Source organism: Myxocyprinus asiaticus, chromosome 42 (assembly GCF_019703515.2).
Source record: "Myxocyprinus asiaticus isolate MX2 ecotype Aquarium Trade chromosome 42, UBuf_Myxa_2, whole genome shotgun sequence".
NCBI classification, from domain to species: domain Eukaryota; kingdom Metazoa; phylum Chordata; class Actinopteri; order Cypriniformes; family Catostomidae; genus Myxocyprinus; species Myxocyprinus asiaticus.
The window spans coordinates 8067427-8095187 of record NC_059385.1 but is presented as its reverse complement, the minus strand read 5'-3'; the positions used below and the strand labels follow the sequence as shown (position 1 = coordinate 8095187).

The following is a 27761-nucleotide window of genomic DNA, read 5'->3' as shown; positions in this document are numbered from 1 at the left end:
ATAAACTATAAACTAATCAGTAGATATACGTTGGATCATCCATCTATATGTACATCTTTATATGTAGATGTAGACTTCTCCTTAGCCTGTTCTGTGTTGGTCAGTCTTTCTGTTGACAGTTTTGTATTTAGGTCACACAGGAGGCCTCAGGCTGCAGTAAAGCACGTCCTCTACAGGAGTGATTGACACCTTCTCTGATAGTGAATGAAGTTTCCAGCTTCTCTGAGCTCCAGCCACAATAATAGACCAGAGCTGCACACTGATGCTCTACCCTCGTCTCATTTATTCATTCAGTGCTTTATGTGGAAATTGGCTGGTATTGATCACAATATGTATGTATAATATTATGTAATATATAATATAATGAGTTTTTATATTTAAAAAAAATAGACTGAATTTGGAAGAAAACAGCATGGGCATTTTGCTATAACTAATTAATTTTGTGTTCAATGGGGGAAAAAAAATACATACAGGTTTCCAAAGATGGAAGTAAACGATGACAGAATTTCCATTTTTGGATGAACTATTCCTGTAAGTATGCAACCAAACAGAAAAATCTCAAATTGTAGAGCTCATAATTATGTCCATGATATGCTGATGATAAGAGCATTATTTCTTCTACTCAAGTGCACAGCAGAGACTTTTAACTCTCTCAGCAGCACATGTAACATCTGCATGCATAAAATGCAACCCTGTTCATTCATCTGTCTGTCATGTTGACAGCTCTTCTGCTAAAACAATATTAACATCCCATGGCTGTTCTCCAGCGATGAGTCCAGATGGAGAATATGCTGGTACCTGCTCTTCCCTTGCCACTGCCAGCGTATTTACTCCAGCCCCCCCAGTACACCTTCTCTACACTCCATCTGTGCCAACCTGCCGTCTCTCCATCAGACAGTTACAGGTTCCGCCGTGCGTGGCAGACCTGCAGCTGTGCAGACAGCCAGCACAACATCTGTGTGTCCTGTGAGACAGACGGGGGGAATGTCCCGCTGATCTAATCAGCTGCAGTCGGCCTTAAGCACAGCTATGAGCCAATTCTCTGGCTGAGATTTTGCCAAGTCGGTAGGTGCTGAATTGAAAGGAGTTCCCTGTCCAGTATTTCTTACTGGACTGCTTTAACCTCCAAAAATCTACAATGTAAAAACACAAGAATTGCAAGAAATTTCAAAAGTCATATTCAGGAGCAGGCCACCATAGAATAGAATAGAATAGCGTAAAGACAAAAAGAATGTAGTAGAATAGAAAAGAATAGAATAGAATATGGTAGGATAGGGTAGGTTAAAGACAAATAGAATAGAATATGATAGGATAGGTTAAAGACGAACATCATTTAATAGAACATAATAGAATAGAATATGGTAGGGTAAAGAGGAATAGAATAGAATAGAATAGAACAGAATAGAAAATGGTAGTGTAGGATAGGCTAAAGATGTATAGAATAGAATATGGTAGGGTAAAGAGGAATAGAATAGAATAGAATAGAATAGAATAGAATAGAATAGAATAGAATATGGTAGCGTAGGATAGGCTAAAGATGTATAGAATAGAATATGGTAGGGTAAAGATGAATAGAATAGAATGTGGTAGCATAGGATAGGCTAAAGATGAATATAATATAATAGGGTAGGATAAAACATCATAGAATAGAACATAATAGAATAGAATACGGTAGGGTAAAGAGGAATAGAATAGAATATAGTAGGGTAAAAAGGAATAGAATAGAATAGAATAGAATGTGGTTGGATAGGGTAGGGTAAAGATGAATAGAATAGAATAGAATAGAATAGAATAGAATAGAATAGAATGTGGTTGGATAGGGTAGGGTAAAGATGAATAGAATAGAATAGAATAGAATAGAATAGAATAGAATAGAATAGAATAGAATGTGCTTGGATAGGGTAGGGTAAAGATAAATAGAATAGAATAAAATAGAATAGAACAGAATATAATATAATAGAATGTGGTTGGATCGGGTAGGGTAAAGATGAATAGAATAGAATAGAATAGAATGTGGTAGGACAGGGTAAGGTAAAGATGAATAGAATAGAATAGAATAGAATGTGGTAGGACAGGGTAGGGTAAAGATGAATAGAATAGAATGTGGTTGGATAGGGTAAAGATGAATAGAATAGAATAGAATAGAATGTGGTTGGATAGGGTAGGGTAAAGATAAATAGAATAGAAAAGAATAGAATAGAATAGAATAGAATAGAATAGAATACAACAGAATAGAATAGAATAGAATAGAATAGAATAGAATGTGGTAGGACTGCGTAGGGTAAAGATGAATAGAATAGAATAGAATAGAATAGAATAGAATGTGGTTGGATAGGGTAGGGTAAAGATGAATAGAATAGAATAGAATGTGGTTGGATAGGGTAGGGTAAAGATAAATAGAATAGAATAGAATAGAATAGAACAGAATAGAATAGAATGTGGTTGGATAGGGTAGGGTAAAGATGAATAGAACAGAATAGCCAAAGCACTTTTTGGAAAATGAGTTCGATTCCCTTCAGGTTTAAATAAATCCACATTTATTATCCCTTTCTGAGAAACTACACTGCAACATAATATGCTGATGTTTAGACGTAAAAAATGTAAAAACTATGTCCAACAAAATAGTCACTGCACACAGCTCAAAATATGCCACTGGTCTATAGAGAACTATAGAAAGTGTGTGAGAGAGAATGAACAACAATAACAAAAAAGAAAAAGAAATAAATAAAAAGAACTTCATACATTTTTATGACCACACATGTAAGGTCAGCCATGTGCTTTCGTTACTAAGCAACACTGCAAGCCTGGGTCTGAGGGTTTGTCAGAAGTTGACTCAGATGTGTTTTTACAGCTGTGAGAGTGACAATCAGGCTTTGATTACTGTGCAGCCTCAAAGCCCACTGCAGCTGCACATGAGCTAAGCTATATATAAATCTACCTCATGCTCACAGATTATTAGGGGAAAGTGAACATAGCAAATATTATATATACTGTAAGTATATTGCCCAGTAAGTACATACAGTAGATTGGAATAGAATAGATTGAATGCACACTTCATTGAAAACTTTAAATATGTTTTTTAAACATAACATTCATTTATATTTACACCATGGAAGATATCCAGGCTGTTTGCTACCTTTTTCCTTATTTCAGACCCTGTTTCCTGTTTTAAATTCTAATTTCAGTGTTTCTGTTTTGCTTATAATTCTGCACATGAATTAGTATTGGAACGATGAGCCGAAATTTCAGCTGTAATGACGTATGAAAGGTGCAATTTCATGATGCTTCTCAAATTCCTCTTTAATTTCCTTTCATTTTCCTCTGTCCGTCTATATCTCTCCCTCTCTCTCTCTTTCCTACAGAGTGCTGTATTATTGCATTGCGCCTGTAGTGTCCTGCTGGGCATGGATCGTGCAGAGAGCCAATGGCAAACCAGCAGGCAGGTGGAGGTCAGTGGCCAATAAGGCAGGGTGGGGTTACAGTGTAATAATCAGAATAAAAGAAAAGGGTCAGCTGTTCTTTATTCATGCACAGAAAACACAGAAATAATAAAAAAAAAAAAAAAATCTAATTCTACAGTACATTTGATTGAACAATGAGTACAGTATAAGTCATCAGTATTTTTGGTCAGTTTTCCCGGAAGAGAAAGGTTGTACATTTTGAATATTAGACATACAAAATAGAATATTTGTATATCTGATAAAAGTGAATTTTGACATTTTAAATTTGGGAATGGTCACTTTTCATGATCCAATCAATCCCTGATTAATACAATTATAAATATAAAAAATTATACTAACTGAATATCCTGTTTTAGTTAAAAACACATTAAAAGTAGAATGTGTTGTAGAAATTTAAAAATGCCTGTTCTTGTTGACTTGGGGTTTATTGGGGTTGGAATAGTGTTTTTTTTTTGTTTTTTTTTGCATGTTTCTTTTGAGCAGAGATCAGAAGAGGTTTTATTAAACAGATAAAAGTAGACATTATGAAAAGGACATGTTTCTTGACATGTGAATGACGGTACTGCTGTATAGAGCCTTTAGACTCTGAGCATTCAATATATATGATCAATACATGGATTCCCTACAGCAGGTCATTAAGACTGTTCAGCCCAATCAAGCGCTTATTCTCCTGTGTGAGAGAGATTCACCGTTTCATTTAGCTCCCAGTGATTCATGAGAGTTACCTTATTAAGCAGGGCCCTCCTGTAAAACAAGCTCATTCGCTTGATCACACGGCTGCTGGGATTAATCAAATCAGACATAGATCAAATCGTAAGCATTTTAAACAAGATTGTGACGAGGAGGAGGGCGTGGCCGGGCCATGATGGTGCACGGCCGGTGCTGATCAACTGATTCAGTGCTGACCATGCACCATCACGGCCCAGTCACACCCTCCTCCTCGTCACACTCCACCCCCGCCCGGTTCAGGCCGGGGCGCCACCGGACTGACTTACTCCCCCTCCACCTCTGGAGGGGAGACGCTGCCCTTTCGGCCGTTCTGTCAGCCGGTGGTCCACCCCACCTCCTGTGAACCTGGGGGAGAGACGAGGGGAGGCGTGGGGAGAGGAAAAGGCAGAGACACCTCCCTCCTCGGTTTCGGCACCACTGTAACAGTATAAGGACGGGCAAGGAGGAGACGGAACTGTCTGAACAGTCAATGTAACTTTTAATGTAAAACTCAACATAAAACAAACATAAACAAACACACACACATGCAGCACGGCCGCGTGTGTCTCCCTCTCTCTCGAACTGGCTTTATCTTGCTCTCCCGCTGATCAGCTTATTCAGCGCTGGCCGTGCACCGTGGTATTTCCGTGTCTGAAAGCCAAACTTTACCTCTCACTGTTTACATAGATAGACAGATAGATATACAGATAGATGGATGGATGGAGGGAGGGACCAACCGACCGACTGACCGACAGACAGAAAGATAGATAGTAACACTACATGAGGTTGTTGACCTTCCTCATCTTTTTAATGCCACAAATAATATCCATTTCACATCCAGAGGAAGACCGAAGACTTCTGGACATCCAGTAAGATAATTTCATTTATTTTTACAGAATATATGAAATGAAGGAGCATGTGAGAAGGGTTCAGAGAGAGCTGTAGGCATGTGTGCTTTTGTAAGGCATTCTCCAGCCCAACGGCTGCAACAGCTGCAGGAAAGGCAGTTCCTGTGCTGATGCTCCGGCAGAGAAATGCTTGTTAGGGCAGAATATAGCCAGAGCTCCAGGGACCAGCCAGACACAGTGACTATTCATAACTGTAATGGGTATCAACAACATCAACAAAAAAGGCTGGTGTAAAAGAGAGAGAGAGAGAGAGAGAGAGAGAGATGTGCTGACAACACAAATTTATTGAAATTTTTATTGTATCAAATATTTTGAACTGGTTTTTCTGCTGTCCAAAAGCACCACTATAGACCAGTGGTTCTAAACTGGTTTTGCTTAAAGGGATAGTTCAACCAAAAATAAAAATTCTCTCATGATTTACTCACCCTCCTGGCATCCCAGATGTGTATGACTTTCTTTCTTCTGCAGAACACAAATAAAGATTTTTAGAAGAATATTTCAGCTCTGTAGGTCATCACAATGCAAGTGAATGGGTGCCAAAATTTTGAAGCTTCAAAATCCACATAAAGGCAGCATAAAAGCAATCCATATGACTCCAGTGGTTAAATCAGTGTGTTCAGACACAATATGATAGGTGTGAGTGAGAAACAGATCAATATTTAAGTCATTTGTATCATAAATTCTCCTCACTGCCCAGTAGGGGGCGATATGCACGAATAATGTGAATCACCAAAAACCCAAGAAGGGAAATGTGAAAGTAAAGTATAGACTGACTGAGCAGGGAGGAGAATTTAGTTAAAAAACTGAAACTCGATACACAAAAAAGGTTTCTCACCCACACCTATCATATCGCTTCAGAAGATATGGATTTAACAACCAGAGTCGTCTGGAGTACTTTTATGTTGCCCTTATGTGGATTTTGGAGCTTCAAAAGTTTGGCACCCATTCACTTGCATTGTATGGACCTTCAGAGCTGAGAAATTCTTCTAAAAAAATCTTTGTTTGTGTTCAGCAGATGAAAGAAAGTCATAGAAATCTGGGATGGCATGAGGGTGAGTAAATGATGAGATTTTTGGGTGAACTAACACTTTAAGGAACCAGATTTTACACTGGACAACACTTGATGACCCAACCAAGTACTGAAATTGTTTATCATACAAAAGTAACAAAAATGTCCTAAAATTAATATAACCATGAACTGCAGAGTTCCAACAATATGCAAAATTGCAGTATTAAAAGAATATTCCGAGTGCAATACAAGTTAAGATCAGTCGACAGCTTTTGTGGCATAATGTTAATTACCACAAAAAAAAAGAACAAAAAAAAGAAAAAAAAAAGAATCAAGGTTACAGTGCAGCACTTTTAATGTAAGTAAATATTCAAGAATAAAATGGTTTTAGCATTTAAAACAAACTCAAACATCAACCCACATCCCTGCAGACTCCTGCTTGTACTGCTTATAATTAACTGCTCTGTGTTTTAATCCATTCCCTTAGGTTTTCTCCCATCCTCTAGGCTGGAATCACTCCGAGAGAGCAAACCACAGGAGACGTGTCCATGGGCAACGCCTATCTATGGACACAACATCCTCAGCATGCCTGGTGCACATGACTTGCCCTCCTGAGAAAGAACACCCAGTGCCACCCTGATATCTGCTCTGTAATAGTCACCAACAAGCTGCTCTCTCCTAAACTCCACAGATGAACAGTAGCTTTTGCTCTCTGCCTCTCGTAATCTGCACAGAGCTGAGCATAAACATTGTTATTGGCTGCAAACCCATCTTTTTCTCCATTTCTTTATTTGCTTCTTGTGAAATCAGCCTGTCTGGTCTGAGCAGAAGCTTTGGGAATCAATGGTTGCTTTAAACACAAGCTTACAGTGCAAAACGTGCATGTGAAAACTCGGTTTTGCTGCAGTAAAACAGCTCATGCATGAAGCGAACCCATGAGCACAGGTGGAGTACAGGTTAAAATCACAGTCACTGATGTGATTAATGGATGAAATACTGTAAATTGGTAAATGATATCAATCTGATTTGAAATAGATAAGACACAATAAAATGACATGGATGTGTTTCTTTCAGGCAAAACCAGACGAGAGAAAGGAAACCTGGGAGCAAGGCTCTGTAATTCAGGAAATGGTGCAGCGGTTGTGCGTGGTGGAGGGTGGGTGGGGGGTTATAGGATGATCTGGAGGGAAAGAAATGACTTGTGCAGCTCACGTGAAGAAGGCAGGCAGCACTGATAACATTACTGAATACTGAGAAAAGAAACAAAACGTGTGCCTCGAAATTCATTGTTAAAACATGTGCCTGTCCTTGCATTTCTGGTTCTTGGTTTTATTGGCCATTCGAATTGTATGTTATGCTGCCAGTTGAGTTAATCATAACAGCACAGTGCAGGCACTTTCTAGTAAGTTGCATCTGTCTTTCTGTAAATGCATTGCAAATGTATCAGGATAAATGAGTGAGCAGGCCTCAAGAAAGCAGACTGGAGCAGAGGGGTTAGCTGTGTTCCGCTGACTGACTCTAATGATGTGCTGTGGTTTTTGGCAGTGACGAGTGACAGCTACTGTATACTGCAGCATGCATGGATCTATGCTGGAAGTTACAGACAAGAGCCTGCAAAGACAGGACAGGGGCATTTTGTCGACAAATCACAGTTGAAATAGAATGTGTAATGGCTAAAGAAATATATAAATATTATTATAATCTTTTTTTTATTTATTTTTTATCACACAGCTCAATGGAATACTTAATTCTGATTGTTCAATCGTGGCATTCTGCAGTCAAATATTTTTGTATAATAAATGCTAGACTGTATATAATTGATTGTTGTCCCTTCGATCGCTTGTATCATTCCATAAAATTAAACTTAATTGGACATGAAGTATTAGGTATATTATTCAGTTTAAGTAAATTATTTATTTGATAAGTAGTGGTTAATTGGTAAGTTATAGAAGTCCTGATCATCCTGTCAGTGTTTAATTTATATTATAGATCAAATTTAATACAATATTATTATTATCATTAAAAATGAAAAAAACGTTTTAAAAATAAGTTTATTCTGTTATTATAATATAGAGCATAGGCTACTCAAATCTAATTAAAGGTTAATGTTTTTCATGAAAACGCAGTGAGATGCCTCACTGCACAGGAGGCAAATGCTCTGATTTGTCAAGGTCAATTAATGAAAGCAGCTTCAGGGACAAGATGAAAAAAAAACTCACATGCCCTCAGGGGTCCTGAATCCTATAACAGACACCACATTAAATGACATGAATCCATGTCTTCCAGTTAAGATCATTTAGAAGAAGCTGTCATACACAATTGTGATGTCACTGTTTGCTTTATTTATATATATATATATATATATATATATATATATATATATATATATATATATAGATAGATAGATAGATAGATAGATAGATAGATAGATTACAGTGCACTGTAGAGTGCCTCATGTACAATTGCTTTAAATGGAAATCTATGTAAAAAAAAAAAAAAAAAAAAAAAAAAAAAATATATATATATATATATATATATATATATATATATATATATTATTTTAAATTGACAATAAAAACTTGCAGCTGTGGTTGCCAGAACTTTAAAGCAAAAAATACAGCGACAATGTCTCAGGCATGACGTGATGGCATTTTGGTGACTGTACAGTTTATAAACAGTATATCATCACAAAATGTAAATATACCACCTTCTGGAACTACAAAAAAAATGCATTGTACTTAAAAATGTAATACTTAATAATGAAGGTGGTAAAAGAGAAAATTACATGATGACTTAAAAGTAATCAAAAGTGGCCCTTCATCAAAAGACACCCGATTATACTTTTTCATTATAAACTTTACAGTAGTGTACTGTAAATGTACATGTATGCACGGGTTGTCTTGTTAAACATAATCAGAATCAATTTTCATTGTTGAATGTAATTTTTTTTTTTACAATTTTGACAATAGGCCAATTTAACTGTAAAATACAGGTATTGTTGTATTGCACATATATTTTTCACTGTAAATGGTAAGGAAGGCTAACCAGTAAATAGATTTTTTATTATTATTATAATTTTTCAGTGTATGTTGCAAAGGTGAAGTCCTTAAAGTCTAACTTATAATCCTCAGAGGTGTAAAGTAAGAATGTACAAATTCTTTGTTAAAGTACTCAAGTATAGTTTTTGAATATTTCTGCTTTACTCAGGTGCAGGGACTAAAAATGAAATGTTTTGAATTTCGGTTGATTCTGAACAGAAACTGTATTTTTTTCAGTTTTGGTTTCAGTGTTCCACAGGCGTCTTTCCAAATGGTAACCAGTTAGAACGAAATAAAATAAATAAAAAGCGTTCTTTTTAAAATTACAGTACTCTGTGGTAAGGGTGAATGATAAGCCAGTTGCAGTTGTTGCCAGATCTCATCTCGTCAAGACCTGGTTTGGAAAAACAGGCTCAAAAAAAAAGGGACAAAATAAGCGAAAATATGCAATTCAATTTTTTCCTACATGGAGGAATCATCAGCATAGAAATCATAAGTGTAGTATGCAGTAGCCTTTATAAAATAAAGTATTTGCAATAAATGAATTCTTAATATTAATTATATCCCACAAATTATTTCAAATATGCACATGGCCAGATCAATAAATAGCTTATATCTCTTTTTCCTGCATGCCCGCACACACTGCATGGGCACATTTGAACTAAATGTGACCTTCGGATGGCCAAATTATTATAATTTTTAAAACCTTGGTGTACCCATAGAGAGTGCATGCACAGACCATGTTCTTCTAGAGCTTTATTCTGATTTAACAACCAACATTGGGGTAAACGAGAAGGGTGCACACACTCATCTTTAGCAGTAATAGGCCATATGAAACCGAACATCATCACAAAGTAAGACCTAAATAGAACAATTAACTGTATAATGGACAATTACATTTTAATTACAGATCTGCTTCTCAGTCGAAACCCGGTTCCCATTCTGTTTTTCGATAACATTCTGTAAAACATTTTGGTCTTTTTTTTTTTTTTTTTTTTTTTTGTGGTTTTCATTCCTTGAACTGTTTTTAATCCCTGATCGGGTGTAAATATTTCTATTGATTTTCAGTTTTTCTTTACTACGTTTTAAAAAGAAAATGTATATAGGCTACTTTGCTCTAATATCTCCAGACCCATTACTTTTAAGAATAAACACTGTAAAAAAATAACACAGTTGGAAATGTAAACTGCAGGTGGCTCAGTGATAGTTAGCCTATGTTCCATTTTGCAAACAAAGCATTTTAAACTTTTGATCAATCTGATTGTTTTGAATCGGTCAAATTGATTTGAAAACTATCTGGATGAATCTTTTTGTGAACCGATTTGCGAATCTTTAACAAAATCACAAGAGAAAACCCTGGACAATGCATGTCTCGCTTTATATCATTTACTTGTACTATTTATACTTAAATAGCCTATATGTAACATCAGTTACTTTAATACATTTACGTAAGTATTTTTCTCATTAGCTACTTTAACTTTTACTTGAGTAAATTTCTATAATTAAATCTTTTTACTTAGCAGGCCTATGAGAATTCTCTGTAGCATACTTCATGTGACAATGATAATGAAGTTAGCCTGTTTGGTGTGCTTGGACTCTTTCTTTAAGAGCAGTACCCCTGCACCTTTAAGGCTGAGAGAGAGAGAGAGAGAGAGAGAGAGAGAGAGAGAGTGGGTTGGGGGGGGGGGGGGGGGGTAGTTATGTTCTCTGATGCTCTGGTGCTGAGACTGAGCTCTGGTGTGATCAGTGCAGCAGGGGAAGATGCGCGTGCTTGCTGACTGCTGGACGGCGCGAGGTGGTGAAGAGGGATTTTGCTCTGAGTACAGCTAACAACCGTCACGAGCTGGAGTTTCAGGGCTTTTTCTTTTCTTTATTTTTTCGTTCCTTTTTATGATTTTTTTTTCTTTTCTGTAAAGTTTCTAATATGATTTTGAAACATGATTAATAGAAGTGGATTTACGTTTGCGCGTTTTATTTCAGCTTAAAACGTTAATTAGGCCCTCTATTGTGCGTGAAACTACACCTGTGTAGTGCTCTCAGTAAGCGCGCGCTCTGACTCAGCATTGCACCTGCCTGCCGCTCATAGTCTCGCGCCACAGCTGGATCTCAGCTCGGCTTTTAACGGAGAAAATCAGCCGGGAGCGCACACCTCATACACGCGTGCGAGCGTGCGTGCGTGCTTGCGTTCGAGGGAGAGAGAGGGATAGCGAGCTCTGGTTCATATGCATCTCTTCTGCTGGAACTACCAATGCAAGATAATTAATATTTTTCCGCAAGAGTTTTTTTTTTTTTGGTGGAAAAGTGTGCAGTGGGCAAAGACAAATCTTAGTTTGGAGATTGAAAGGAACGGGGCATGTGGATATTGGCCATCATCTTTTTCCAGTGCATTTTGAATGGTGAGTAGTCTTTTTCAACTGTTATGCGGTCTGATTCTTGGAAAATAAATAAACATCGAATTGAGCAAACAATTAACCATTTCGTGATGTTTGCAATAGATGATGCATTCTGGTCCATTTCAGCACAGCTCGAGTTTGTCTCTCATGTCACATCCGCAGGTTAATTCTATTCAACTCTACACACATTTCACAGCACCATTTCAACATTCTTTGAAATAATTTACAAATTGTTACAATTTTAACAAATATTAGAACATGCATGCTTAATGTTCCCAATAAATAAATAAAAAACACAAAATGTATTTGCTCATGCTCATGATGGACACACAAAAGAGCATTTAAATCGTTTGTTTTGTGAGGAACTTAAATCAGCTGTCACTTTATTACTTTCACAGTTCATAATATTAAACATGCATGCATAAGTATGCAAATATGATAAAGTGTATTATGAATGTGTATTATGAATCTTGCTGTCCCTATGAGACCTAAAGCTGATGTTTTAACAGATTTGCTTAAATAAAAAAAAACAAATCTCAAAGGGGGGGGAAGAAAAAAAGAAAGAAATGTAATGATAGAAATATTAATGTAGGTTAAATGCAGGATACATTTTGAAAGAAAGCTCAATAAAACATATTCTCTTAAAACCCTATATGAAAACAAGACAGTTTGTTTTATTGTGGCATAGTGGCACAGCCGCCATGTTTCAAGAGGAAGCAGTGGAGCATTGAATGAAAAAACAAAAAACAAAACAAACTCTCAGTCACTCAGTTGCCACTTTATTTAAACAATTTAACTGTAACCATTTTCAAATGTTTTATTGCACATATGCATTTTTTTGTTTGGGTGTCCAAATCTTATGACCTCTAAAATTCTACCGCAAATGCTCGTCATGAGGCAAGTGTGTTGATGGCTTTAAAATGGAGAGACAGTGAGTGGGTGCTGGTTGCTGGGCTAAAACTGGATGGGTGTGTTTGTGGTAGAAGGCAGAGAGAGAGAGAGAGATTGAAAAGGGGGGAGGAATAGGGGCATTTAGGTGGCTTTGATAGTGCAACATTGTGGAGCGTTAAAATCAGACCAGGGTCGCTCCACACAAACTAACCAGTGATAGCAGTGAACGAGGCAAATGTTGGTATGAAAGCATATACATTCTGAAAGAATGATAAAAATATTAGAGGACACAGCGATGCTTTAGCACAAAGGGAATCACTCAAATCACTCAAACCGACCAAAAAAAACCTGTGGTTTTTAGTATTTTGAATATCCTTTTCATGAGCTTTAATGAAAAATGTCAAATTTTCTGCAGGGTAGGGATGCAACCAGAATGGACACAGTCATTTAACCATAATTAATGGTATATCGATGCAATTGATTATCATTTCTTTTTTGCAGAATTGAATGGTACATGCCTACTGAACTGTGTTTAAACGAGCATTTCTTAAAAGGATTTTAAGTGTTTGTTTTTTATCAATATGTTCTCATTTGTGCTGTTGTGTTTGTTCTAGTATATGTGGGTCTCTCTCCGAGGCTAAATTGATCAGTTGTCTGATGCAGTGCCATTGCTGTCAATGCAGCTCGCTCTCTCTCTTTGGGCAGTGTAGCATGTTCCTTGCGAGAGTGTGTGTGTGTCTGTGTGTGTGTGTGTGTGGGTTGGGAGCCATACAAAATGAGCCTTTCATGATTTGGTTAAGCTCACAGCCCAGTTCTCTGCTGGTCTCTATGGAAACCCCTCAAATGTATGTTGGTGCAGTGGCCTTGGAGCTTCCTGCACAGGTGACCCCGGAAGTGTTCCATATAATGACTACCAGATAAACAGAGGAAAACATTGCGTGCTTGTTTGTAAAGCCGTTCGGGATCTTTATCCGGGTGTTAAGGATAAATGAATTCCCCAGACTCTTAAACATCCCTACAGAGATTTTTTTTTTTCTCTTGTTGTTCTGAAATGATTTTTGGACACATGGACACCCTTTCACAGGAATGCAGTGTCCTTGTGTGGAACAATTAAATAAAAACAAATGTTTCTGCATCTAGATTTTACAATTCTTGTTAATACAGTATTTAGTAGATTTAAGGGATTATTCACCTAAAAATGAAAATTCTTTCATTTACTCTTTCTCATGTTGCTTTAAACACATATGCATTTCTTTCTTCCTAACTACTAACAGCCTCAATCATTATTTATGTTCATTGCATATTTTTCATTGACAGTGAATGGTGAACGAGGCAAGCATTCTGCCTAACATCTCCATTGTTTTCTAAAAAATAAAGAAAGTCATACTGGTTTGGAACACTATGAGGAAGAGTAAATGATGACAGAATTTTCATTTTTCAGATAAACTAACAGTTTTTCAATAAATGCAATTATTTCATAAACTAGTTTAATGCTGTTATTATGTCCGTTTTTCTGAGCTCGGCTCCCTGCTATTGAACAACTAATGTTTTTGCATATAAAATCATGCTGATTTGTTATCAGTGGCTCTTGTGTTTTTGAAGAGCACTCGAGACCGTGTGCATATTAACACACAAATGTAATTGGAACAGCAGAACCGTCCTCGCACAGACCAAGCAGCAAGTAGGAGTGATGTTGTTTTTGTAAACTGATGCTAGGGGCTGATTCTAACATACACACAAATGGACATGAGTAAACAGTACAGTGTAGAGCAAAGTGCTCAATCAGCTGTCGCGTTACCCGAGATGGTCCATATCAAACAGACAAAAGTGTGTGGGCATATCTATTTGTTTTCCTGAGCTATACACATGCCTTTGAAAACACAGTGTACTGTGGTGTGCTAGAGAAATCAAGGCCATGTTACAATAGGATTGCATTTTAATATTGATCTAGTTCTTATTATTAAGATACTACTTGCATTTTTCAATGCATCAGGAAAGCAACATTTATTTTAGAAATAAATGCAAATCTCTTATAAAGAGACATATGTTGTCTGTGTCAAACTCTACATTGATTTATACAGCTCTACACAAGTGAGTAGTTCTTACTCCAGCATATCAGTAATTCTGGAAGTCATTTGGCATAATGGCATTTTGATGACCAGCTTTGTTAACTGTTTAGTAAGAACTAAGTCTGATCAGTGTTCCTATTTTACATCAGCACAGCTTATACTGTCAGACTGCAGAAAATATGCCTGACTCCATAACAGGCTGACAGATGGCCCTGTGCTCGCAGCAGTAAAGTGTATTTATCTCCTGCTTTGATGACTTGGCAGAAAAAGCACCTAGTATTTTTTGGTAAGGAAGCTTGATGACTTTAGCACAAGCTACTGTGTTTCTATGTACACTATGACTAGTTGTCCTGTGGCTGAAAGGAACTTAGAGGATACTAATGCTTTTGGTCTTTGATGTTGTGAAGAAAATTAGTAGAAAAGGGTTATTTCTGGTGAGTCTTTATTGAGAGTACTTGGGAAGAGTCTTCAGCATAGGCCACATGTGTGGATAGATCTCTGGGTTTTAATTTTTTTTTAGACATAGGCCTAACATATTGTAGCATCCCAACGTAACTTTGTTCTTAGTTCTGATTGGCCGTTCATGTTGTAAAGGATTATGGGTACTTTTCTCTCACCATCTGGTAGAAGTGTAGTGATTTTTGATAGGTGTTTTTGTGAGCTGTATGCACTAAGCTTGATCTGAGTTATGTTACAGATGTAAAAGCACCCGTGTGTTAATCATGTCTGCCTGTATTCCATCTTGTTGATGTCAATAAAAGAGATTTTGATGCACCCCAAAATCTGTGTGGCATTACACTGGTGTCAGAAGTGGGACAGCACAGATTAACACAGAACCTATGGGATCTGGACAGCCTCGTGGCAGAGCTGCGTCAAGGTTTTCAGCCCCAGGCTCAAGATAGTGCTGTTGCTGCTGGGTTGAGAACACTGGGAGAGGATGTTGTGACACCTGCCCAGAGAGGGGTGGTCAAAGCTAGCGTGAGACACACTGGGTTCCAGGAGATCGTTCCTGTAGCCAGAACCGGGAAGAGGATGGTTTCCTATCGGACAAGAGTGAGCATGCAGGCCTCAATCTTCCCAGATCAGGCCCTGGCGAAACTGCCATGGTATGACGGGTTGGCGCCACCTGAGTCATACCTTGCACAGGTCCAGCTGGCAGCCTGGTGTGGTAGGTGGAGCCAAGAAGATGCGTCAGCCCACCTGGTGTTGGCGTTTGAGGAGTCCGGCCCTGCAGAACCTTCTTAATCTTGCACCTGCTGAGCAGCGGCATTATGGTACCCTCGTGGCAGCACAGGAGTGGCATACCCCGGAGCAATGGCGGGATAAGTTGGCTACCCGTCAGAGGAAGGAGGGTGAAGGCCTGGGGTCCCTCGCGGTGGATGTCCAATTCTACGCCCCACGAGGGTACACACAGTGTATGGTTGGGGCACAGTGGGAGTTAGCCCTCCACGCTTCTACAGGCGCTCCTGCCTGCAAGTCTCCCGCAGCACGTCTGCCTGGCCATGCCCAATTCCCTAACGCAGGTGCTCCAGGTGGTGGAGCATGCGGAGGACGTCTTCAGCACGGTGTGGCTCGCCCCTCCCATGCAAGGGTGCATCAAGCTGGGTACTCCAGCATGGATGGCAATGGAGGAACCGAGGAGGTCCACCAGGTCAACACAGCGGCTATGCCGACGGAACTTCCACCACCTTCCTTTGGGCCGAAGAGGCGAGACACACGGCTGGAGCCCTGCTGTCATTGCTGTGAGTTGGGACATGTGGCATGGAACAGCCCGGTGCCACCATGGGAAATGCATGATGGCGGGTCAGGATTGCGGCCTCTACATTTCATGCACTAGGGTTTAGCAGTTACCTCTGCTAAACCCTCATGGATACCGGCTCTACCATCTCTCTTGTCTGCACAGGTGTCCTACCGGGCACCATTGCTGGCTGGGCTTCCACACCATAGTGCATGTGGACAGTGACTGGTGTGAGAGCAATGCTCCAAGGGAAAAAGACCGTTCAAGTGGAGATAGGCACCGAAAATGTTAAGCATGATGTTTGGCTGGCTAACATGGAGGACGAATGCATAATGGGGCTGGATCTCTTGCACTGCCTTGGAGCATGCATTGATGTGCTGGGTACTACACTCCAGTTACGCACAGAGGTTGTACCGCTGGAGGGGGGGGGGTGGCAATTGGCTGAGTGATGGAGTCTGAGCATGTTGCGCCAGAGCATGTCCACTGTGGCATGCCAGCACGAGCTAGCTGAAACTTCTTCTCCCACACTGCCTGTCTCCACTGAGTCTCCATCAACAGAAACCAGCTGTGCAGGAGTTATGTCAACACAGTGGTGAGGGGTTGACAACATGGCAACGGGTGAAGCTCAAGGGATAATTGGAGGCATATTTGGACATTTTCACTGCCCGGGACAAGGAGTGTTGGCATACAGGGCTAGTGCAGATGACATTGATATGGGCACTGCACAGTCCATCCATCTGCGACCACACCATCTGGTGTTGACCAAGCAGCTGGCGGCGGAACAGAAAATACAGAAAATGTAGCAGGTGGAAGGTATTGAACATGGACAGCCCGTGGGTAGTACTGGCAGTGCTGGTCAAAAAGAAAGACTCATCATGCAAGTGCAACTTTATATAGCACCTTATCACACACAGAAGTCATTCAAAGTGCTATACTGGCAATTAAAAATATATAGCAGATAAAGTATAAAATAAATAAAAATACAAACAAATATAATAATAGTACAGAAAAGTTTTAGTCAGAATATTTAGAATATATAAGAATAGATAAAAGTGACATAAAAACATAAAACCGTGGCAGTTCTGTGTGGACTACTGATGCCTCAAAGCTGTCACGAGGAAGGACTTGTACCCATTGCCCCGGACAGACGACACCCTGGACTATATCGCTGGGTCCAGTTGGTTTAGCTCCCTTGACCCTCGTAGTGGCTACTGGCAGGTAGAGCAATCCCCAGATGCTAAACCAAAGACTGTATTTACCATTGGGCAGGGGCTATGGCAGTTTTGGGTTATGCCGTTTGGGCTGTGCAATGCCCCAGCCACATTCGAGCGACTGATGGAGCGAGTGCTCCAGGACATTCCTCACAGCCACTGTCTGATCTATTTGGATCCAAGCTTCAGTGCTGCCATACCCATGTAAAGGCCAGCCCTTCATTGTGGACACTGATGGCAGCAACGAATGTATTGGCGCTGTGCTCTCCCAGGTCAGGGAGGATGAAGAGAGAGTCATTGCTTACTACAGCCGGACACTTAGCCATCCTGAAAGGAATTACTGTTTAACGTGCAGGGAGCTACTTGCGGTGTACAGACTCTATGCCACTTCTGGCCATATTTGTACAGACAGAAATTACTTTTGCAGACAGACCATGCATCACTTAATCTTAAGGATCCGGAGGGCCAGGTGGCTGGAGGCACTGCAGGATTACAACTTTGAAATTCAGCATCGGCCTGGTCGGCAGCATGGCAACGCTGACGTTATTTCCTGTCGCCCCTGCAAGGCAGGGGAATGCCGCTACTGTCAGCGTTTGGAGAAGCAAACATCAGCTAGCCCTGATGTTGAGGAGGACCAACTCGCCTTTGACCACCAACAACTGTGGCAGCACCAGGATGGGGACCCTGTACTGGTGTGGATGCGGGCTTGGCTGGAGTATGGGCAGTGACCAGAGTGGGAGGTAGTAGCATAGCTGGACCATGAGGCAAAAGCCTACTACTCGCAATGGTACACTCTGGCTCTGCAGGATGGCTTGGTGTATTGGTGCTGGCAGTCACCAGTGGATGGAACTTTCCAGTTCCAGTTGTTGGTTCCACGGTCCCTCCAGCCACAAGTACTAAAAGTGGTGCATGGCTCGGTGGGGGCGGGTCATTTTGGGATAACAAAGGCCCTGAAATGGTTGCGGACTCATTTCCACTGGGCTGGTTGCCGACAAGATGTGGAACAGTATGTGCATTGCTGTTATGTGTGCACTGCCCAAAAAGGGCCATCCTCAAGACCAATGCCCCCCTGCAGCAGTACATGGTGGGGGCACCCATGGAACAAGTTGGGGTGGGCATACTTAGGCCATTTCCCACCTCGGAGGCTGGGAATTGCTACATTCTTTGGCCATGGATTATTTCATGAAGTGGCCGAAGGCGTATGTGATTCCTGACCAAAGTGCCATTACGACTGCAGGGAAGTTGGTGGAGGAGATGTTCTGCCAGTTCGGGGTACCTGAGGAGATCCAAAGCGATCAAGGGCAGAACTTTGAGTTGGAGGTGTTCACGGTGGTCTGTCAGTGGTTGGGGGTATGAAAAACCCATACCACCCCTCTTCAACCACAGAGTGACGGTCTAGTTGAGCATTTCAATTGCACCCTAGCCACTCAGCTTGCCATATTCACTAGCAAGAATCAGCATGATTGGGACCAACTCCTAGCTTTGATCCAGTGGACATACCAGACAGCAGTGCAGGAGTTGACTGGATGTACTCCTGCAGGACTCATGGTTGGGCACGAGCTACGAACACCCGCAGATTTAATTTTTGAGACATCTCTGGAGCTGTAAATTCCTGGTGGCTCCTGTATGGATTACCTTCGTTGGCTGTGGGACCGGTTGCGGGTAGTTCACGCCCTGGCTAGAGAGCAACAAGATGCGGCTGCTGGCAAGCAGAAGCGTGCTTATGATGCACAGACAAACAGCCAGGACTTTGGCACTGGAGATCAGGTTTGGGTTTACTGCCTATCAGGAAAAAAGGGCATTCTCTTAAATTGGATAGTCATTGGCTGGGACCCTGTGAGGTGTTGAAAAAGACCTCAGACGTTGTATACAGGGGTCATATGGGACCTCGGCAGCACTGGACAGTGGTGCTGCATAGGGACCGCTTAGCACCGTACCAACCATGGGTGGAGGTCTTGAAAACTGAGGGCTCTGAGGACCTTGTATACCCGTCGAGCCCTGCGCCATCGATGGACATAAAGGGGCTGCTGTCACCTGCAACTCTTTCCCCGCATGGACAGATTACGAACGTGTTGCAACATCCACGGCGTGCACAGCGATGGCCTGGATTCCTACAGGACTACATCACATCAGAGGACTAAATTAATAAGAGCTAACGGGGACGGCAGCCTCTTCAGGTGGGGGCAGTGTAGCATCCCAGCATAACTTTGTTCTTAGTTCTGATTGGCTGTACACCTTGCAAAGGATTAGGGGTACTTACTATTTTTCTCTCACCATCCAGTAGAAGTGTGGTGCTTTTTGTTAGGTGCTTTTGTGAGTTGTGTGTATTAAGTTTGATCTGTGTTATGTTACAGATGTAAAAGTGCCTGTGTTTTAATCATGTCTGCTTGTATTCCATTTTGGTGACATCAATAAAGGAGATTTTATTGAACCCTAAAATCTGTGTGGCGTTACAATATGATGTGTGCTCTTGTTACCTTGCCAGGTAATTGCCAATTACCGATACATCATTTTTGCACTTTGTCACTTTAGAAAAAAAGGAACTTGAAAGAAGATACATGTTAGCACATTGTACTTTCTAAATCAGTATTGCTGCAGCCCGGAGATCTCTAAATGGGAGAAGGGTCTGTCTGCGTCCTACAAGACTACTACAAGACATGCCCACTACAAGGCACGCCCACTACAAGTAACGCCCCCTTCAAATAACCATCGAAATGCTTAAGTCTAACAATAGTTGGATGTCACATTCATACACTGTGTTTGTTGTGTTTATCTGGAGTACCCCTATGCCTTCACATATCCATACCCCCTAAACCTAATGCTAACCACAAAGATAAAAAAAATGAAAAGTTTGCAAAATTATTAAAAATACCCCCAACTTAAAAGTTAATGAATACAATCATACCGCCGTATCACTAGGTAGCAGCAGTGAGGAGAAATGTGTTAAAAATTAAGAGAAGTTAGCGGTATGCTATGCTAACTGGTTAACCATTTAGCTTGTGAGCTAGCTGGAGAAAACAGAACAGAGAAATGTTTAATTTTTTAATTTATCTATGGTTTAATAATATGATATGTGACATACAATTTAAAAGTTGTGCTTTGTTATATTTACACAATTAAGACATCATGAATCATTCAGCAATTGCATTGGATTTTAATAGTTCTTTAAGCCATTAGAATCACTTTATGATCAAAAGGGGCATTACTTGGAGTGGGTGTATCGTGTTGGTGGTGTTTCTTGTAGTGTTACTGGATGCAGAGAGAAACACTTGCTAAACAGGACTGGAATCTCCAAAAGATACCTCTACACACAGTTAGGGTTAGGGAAAGGTTTAGGTTAAGGGCTTTTTGCTGGTGGTTTGGAGCTCCCGCCCCTTTTCAGAGCTCAGCCTGCAGCTACATCCTTCTCCCTAAATCTGCCGCATTTCGAGGTGAAACAGGATATTTAACGAAACATGCAGGCTGGGCTTTATTTTATCCATTTGGAATTGGTTAGATCATAAAAAGTGGACTGAAAAATAAGAGGGATTGGTGACATCAGCAAAAAAGAACGGTCATTTCAGAGGTGGAGCAACTTTTTAAATTTTGATCAAAGATTACCAGGCCATGTTTTTTTCTTTGGAATAACATTCACTATGATTTATTTATTCATTGATTTATTTATTTATTGCTAAAATACAACCTTAAAGGAATTTTAGTACATTTTTGTCCATGAAATTTCTCTGAACTTAACCAAAAAAAAAAAACAAAAAAAAAAAAAAAAAAAAAAACCTGGGCAGCATTTCAACACCCAGAAATGTGTAACATTTGCAGAGATTCCAGAGAATGTCTCATTAAAGCTGCTCTGGCCTAAGGTCTGTTCTGTTTCTATTCCGCTCTCTATCGGCCCGTCCCCAGAAGTGATTATGCTAATTGCTGTTTGATCAGATGATTAAATTATAATTCGATTAATCCTGAGCACTAAATGCTCTGAATATATTTACATCTGCTTGGCTGCGTCAGTGTGCAGGGGCGCAAGCTTTCTGCTGTGCAGCCAGCGTGGAGAGCGGCTGACCTGGGACTCACAACCATATATTAGCATATGCACATGTTTAGGGCAGAACCCAGGACATTTGGATACTGTTAACTATTTATAAAAAATAAAAATATTATTTATACTTGTAGTCAACCACTTTCAGTCAATGTCTGATGACAATATCAAGAGAGCTTGATTTTTAAATTGAAATCTTATGCATTTGACAGACGCTTTTATCCAAAGTGGCTTACAGTGCATTCAAGCTATGCATGTAATCAGTTTCCTAGTAATCAAACCCATGACCTTAGCATTGCTAGCACTATATAAAAAAAAAAAATAAATAAAAAATAGCAAGATGGCGGTGCACATGAACACAGCGACCTCTTTGGGACACTAACAGTGCAAAACTGTGCGTTTCCTTTGTTTTGTTTACTGTTTGCTGTTTTTCTCTGCTCTCTTTTTTTTTAAACAACCATCACAATGGCTACATACAGCATGGAAACCTTGTACAAAATCGGCAAGAACTGCAGTTTGCTACTCGTTAAACAGGCATCAGCACTGATACCGGAGCTAGCCATGCATGGCATCCAGCAACCAGCAGGCCCTGGGTCCGTGGGCTCACCTGAGCATACACTCTGTTTAAGTGGACAGCGCAAGCGGTGCGCCCGGAAGTAGAAACGCTGTAAGCGAGGTGGCACCCAGGCCAGGCTAAAAGATAATCCCACCAAACCAGCTGTCCCATCACTTTTCTTATCCAATGTCAGGTCACTGGACAATAAAATGGATTTACTAAGACTCAGGCTGAACGCTCAAAGGGAAATAAGGGAATGCTGCACTCTGATTTTGACTGAAATGTGGCTTCATAACAACATTCCTGACTCAGCTGTTCAACTGGACGGGCTCATTTGTTTACGTGCAGACAGAACCTCCACGTCTGGGAAGATCAAATGAGGATCACAAACACTCAGATCATTAATAGTTACTGTTCTGCGAATGTGAAATATTTATTGATCAAGTGTCGACCACGCTACCTGCCGAGGGAGTTTACTGTCATCATTATCGCGGCTGTGTACATTCCGCCGAGCGCAAACGTAAAGGACGCACTGGGAGAGTTACACAACACCATCAGCTGCACTCAGAACAGCCACCCCGAAGGATTTTTCATCATTGCTGGGGATTTCAATCAAGCAAATCTCAGGGACATGCTACCAAAGTTTCACCAGCACATAACTGTACCGACGAGGGGGGAGAACACACTGAACCATGTTTACACTAACATGCGCAGCGCCTACAAAGCTGTTCCCCACCCCGACCTCGGCCATTCAGATCACATCTCTGTGCTGCTAATCCCCACATGCAAACCAGTGCAGAAATGTGAGAAACCGACCACCAAGAACATCAAAGTATGGCCAGAGGAAGCAAGCTCAGCTCTTCAAGACTGCTTTGACTGTACTGACTGGAACAGTCAAAGCTGCAACACACAGCGGCCACACTGATCTAGAGGAATATGCAGCATCCCTCACTGGATTCATTAGTAAGTGTGTGGATGATGTTGTAGTCACTAAGATAATCACTATACATCCCAACCAGAGGCCCTGGCTAAATGCTAAAATCCTCTCACTGCTCAGAGCCCGTGATGATGCTTTCAGATCGGGTGATAGAGTGGCATTCAGAGCAGCCAGGATTAATCACACCTGCAGCATCAAAGAAGCCAAGGACTCATATGCCACCAGAATAAAAAAACACTTCAATAAAAATGACCCACAGGGGATGTGTGTGACTACAGGCAGAAGGACCACCTCGCCTGTACGAATGACACATCTCTACCAGACACACTGAATTAATTCTAAGCACGATTTGAAGCAACTAACTCCAGGAAGGTGGTCAAGACTACCCCTCCACCAGGTGACCAAGTGCTGTCTGTTTCTACGAGTGATGTTAGGAGGACCCTCCTCAGGGTAAACCCCCGCAAAGCCAGCAGACCAGATGGCATCCCAAGCCGCGTGCTCAAGGAATATGCCCACCAACTACCAGATGTTTTCACTGACATCTTCAACATCTCCCTTGCGAAGGTGGTTGTCCCTGTGTGCTTTAAATCTACCTCCATCACCCCAGTACCTAAGAAGCAGAGGTTGACAGATAGTGGATTTTACCGATACGATTGTTGGGCAGTACCTATAACCGATTTATCAACTGATATTTTTTAAAATTGATACTGAATGAAAAATTAACACTCAAATTAAAATAGTGCTGAAATTTTTTACAAAAATAAACAGTACTGACTGAACCATGAAAAAGTTTTAGTCGTTCCATATTCTCAAATATTAAGTCAAAAGTAAAATGAGAGGGGAAAATGCTTCAATAGACAGTTCACATGGTGTTACACTTGCACTGATTCCTACTACTCCAGACTCAAACTTAATAATAACAGCGAAATACCACATTGTGGTACCAAAGACCTCCACAAACTGTAAGGGGCTGTTCACACAGAACGCTTTTGCAACCATCCATGTGTTTTTCTATGTAAGCGCATGCTAGACGAACGTCTTTGTTTCCCTTTGCTTTTGTTTATTCAGCATCTCGTGCAGGAGTGCTGTTTTTTAGATGATGTGTCTAATTAAAAAGAACTTTAAAAGCATTTTGAGACACCTGCTTTCTCTTAAACTGTGTTTGTTGTGTGGTGTCTAGCCTTTTGTAGGGCAAGAATGTGATCAATCTGAAGTCATCGTTTTACAGTGAGGATAAAACATTTTTGAATTTAGATCAGATGCGTTTCTGATTTGTTTATATGTTTCTCTCGGCTGCATGAAGACATTAATTTGCTTTCTCATGTCACTAGCTTTAAATATGCTGGCTAACGAATGCATAAACGTGACCAGCTGGATATGAACGAATGCAAATAGATGGTAATAGATGGTAACAATCTTGACATTTAAACATTTGGGTAGGACTTTGTATTTTTTCACATTGTTCTAACCGCTTGTGGTTAGCTTTAATGTTAACGTCCTCTCAGCCTTGTCTGCAAACATACTGATGTTCTCTTCTAATGCAGCATCTAGTCAAAAAATTTATTACTTTATAATGATATGACAACGTGTACTGTAGTGTACTGTATACATACCTTTTCGTTCTTGATGTTTTGAATCCGAATCTGAAGTGTTCTGCTCCATGCAGGGTGTAGTCTCACGTGTCAAAACAAACAACACAAGGCATCAGTGAAGTGATCGCCTCTAGAGGGCGATCTCATACTGTATAACTACAGCGGACCCTTCCCAGCCACTCCAGCACCGGAAGCAACAGGGAAAACAATTGGTGTGGATTTTTGCCGATAACCGATAGTTCCAGAAATCTGTTATCGGTGCCAATTAATCAGCAAAACAGATTTATCGGTCGACCTCTACTAAGAAGTCTACGGTGTCATGCCTCAATGACCACCGTCCTGTTGCACTCACCCATGTGTTTTGAAAGACTGGTCATGGCTCACCTCAAAGCACTCATCCCACCTACACTAGACCTTCAACAATATGCATACAGACACAACAGACACAACCACTCCACAGATGATGCAATTGCATCCACAATTCACCTAACCATCTCACACTTGGAAAACAAAGACTCATATGTTAGAATGCTGTTCATTGACTTCAGCTCAGCATTCAACACAATCATCCCACATGCTAATTGAAAAACTGTCAGCACTTGGACTAAGCGCATCAATGTGCAACTGGATACTTGACTTCCTGAGCAACCAACAACAGGTTGTCAGAATCAACACACAGACCTCTCAACCCATCACACTGAGCACCGGTGCACCACAGGGCTGTATAATGAGTCCACTGTTATACACCCTTCTGACTTATGACTGCAATGCAAAACACCAAAGCAATAGCATCATAAAGTTTGCAGATGACACCACAGTTGTGGGGCTCATCTGCAACAATGACAAGACAGCATACAGGGATGGGGTGAACCAACTCATAGCCTGGTGTGATTTCAACAATTCCTCCCTGAATGTCAACAAGACAAAAGAGATGATTGTTGACTTCAGATGCACCAAAGCTCCTCATCAGCTATTATTCATCAATGGCACAAATTCCTGGACCTGCACATCTCCAACAACCTCAAATGGTCATTGAACACCTCCTTAGTAAAGAAGGCCCGACAGCGCCTGTATTTTAAAAGGAGGCTGAAGAGAGCTGGCATATCACTAATTCAGCTCTGACTCTTACTTTCTCTATGAACGTCTCAAAATTAAGCGGATTTGCTCTTTGTTTTAGCGTATGTGTGAAATGATGTACTGTACATGAGTTCAGCCTCCGTATAATATCCATGGACAGGCATATTGGATCTTGGCTGTGATGCAGGAAGAAAAGTCTACTGCAGAGGTTCAGACACCTAATTTGTGCATCTCTCTTTAGAAGAGAGGAAGAGAGAGAGAGAGAGAGCTGTAAACATTAACACAGAGCAATCGTTTAGTCAACTAACCTATAAAAACATTTAAAGATGCATTTTTGTTTTTTTAATACCTCAAATTTTGTGTCTAAAACTTGATAGGATTCACTGCAATAGGTGTCCTGAGAAATACCACCTGTCTTTGTGACTGGCTGACTGCACTATGCTCTGTAAACAGCAATAAAGTGTCTGGAGAGCAGCCCACACTTTTTAGCCAATCAGAAAATGCCTTCTTCCTCTCTGCTTTTAAAGGAATAGTTCACTCTAAAATGAAAATTCATCATTTGCTCATGCCATCTCAGATTTCTTTCTTCTGCAGAACACAAAGATTTTTTTTTAAGAATATCTCAGCTCTGTAGGGTCATACATTGCAAGTGAATGATGACCAGAACTTTGAAGCTCCAAAAAAAAAAAAAAAAAAAAAAAACACAAAAAGGCAGCATAAAAGTAATCCAAATGACTCCAGTGGTTTAATCCACGTCTTCAGAAGCAATATAATAGGTGTGGGTGAGAAACAGATCAATATTTAAGGACTTTTTTTTTTACTATAAATCTCCTCTTTCACTTCCACATTCTTCATCTTTTGTTTTCTGGTGATTCGCAGTCTTAGTGCATATTGCCACTTACTGGTCGGGGCTACTCAAAGGTGGAGATTTACTGTATATCAGCTTATTGGTTTGCATGTAAACGCACTCAATGTGTTGGCACACTTTTGCATGTAAACGCACTCAGTGTGTTGGCACACTTTTGCATGTAAACGCACTCAGTGTGTTGGCACACTTTTTGGAGAAAGTAGTGTACGAATGGCTTACTTGTCTTTGCATTACACTCAGAAGGAAGAATTTTAACTTACATTTTTCCTACTTAAATAAGAGATAAATGTTTATTTACCTCTAAAACATTGCACTGTACATAAACATGATAGTAAAGATTTGCTTTGTCGCACAAACAAATTAAATAGGCTTACTTAAATATTAAACACACTGTATATAGTTTTGCTCAGTTCAGAATATGCAGTCAGTATTGAGAATATGAGTTGTTGTATTACATGTGTCTCTGGGAGGAGACGTCAACCCAGTGTGAGCAGCAGAGACTCATTTAGCTCGTGTTCACTCATCATCCGAGTCAGCGGCTCTTTAGATTCAGACATCAGTGGCGTCGGCTCCTTAAATTGATGTAGATCCACGGAGGCCGTTTGATCTCCTTCCCACCATGGGGGAAGCTCTAAACGAATGTTTGCTCTGATATTATTCAGATGATATTTAAATCAGTTCACTTAAGACATGATAAAAAATAATACTTTTCCAGTGGGACTTGTGCTGCTCCCACTCTCTCACCCTTCTCTGCATCTGAAGATATCGTCAGCTTTACATATTGGCAGTGAGCGCTGGTCCATTAACCCAGACGCGCTGGGTTGTGCTTAATATTCATGAGAGCAAATTGCAAGCTGGTTAAATTGCGGCGCTCCGGTACAGCTCCCTGACGTCGGGCTCGCTGTAGCCCCGAGGCAGAGACATGAATTCAAACTCATCCGGCTGCTGTTCCGGGCTCTCCCCTGTACTCTCCGGCTTTCCACACGCCCGCTGTCTTAATTACCTTGAGCCTGTGATGTTCTGTCAAGGTTCTGCAGCCCGTGGGTGGAAACCACCCCTCCTATCTGCTACACAGACCACAGCGCAGACACAGTTGGCCAGCAGCCAACAGAGTGACCCATCCAGACACACCAGGGCCTAGATTTCATCCTTAGAGAGCTTGTGTGCTTATTTGAGTGTTTGCACTGTGATTTTAACAAGCATTTGTTTGTTTTATGAATTGTACACAAGCAGTTCATCAGGGAAATATTCAAGAAATCCAGAAATATTTGATTA

The 27761-nt window shown here is 40.6% G+C and overlaps 1 protein-coding gene and 1 long non-coding RNA gene across 2 annotated transcripts in view; both read left to right on the top strand.

Annotated features, from left to right (window-relative positions):
• The first annotated feature begins 38 nt into the window (after positions 1 to 38).
• On the top strand, positions 39 to 7954 carry LOC127432725 (uncharacterized). The gene is made up of 5 exons (XR_007895786.1): positions 39 to 332; positions 474 to 531; positions 724 to 1065; positions 3363 to 3449; positions 6574 to 7954. It is a non-coding gene; the product is annotated as an uncharacterized LOC127432725 (long non-coding RNA).
• A 2945-nt stretch (positions 7955 to 10899) lies between these two features.
• The window catches only part of LOC127432963 (cell adhesion molecule DSCAM-like), a 122586-nt gene continuing 105724 nt past the window's right edge, over positions 10900 to 27761 (top strand). Inside the window, exon 1 of the mRNA XM_051684509.1 lies at positions 10900 to 11520. Within this exon, the coding sequence (XP_051540469.1) occupies positions 11478 to 11520 (43 nt within the window). The 5' untranslated portion in view covers positions 10900 to 11477. The remainder of the gene's footprint in view (positions 11521 to 27761) is intronic.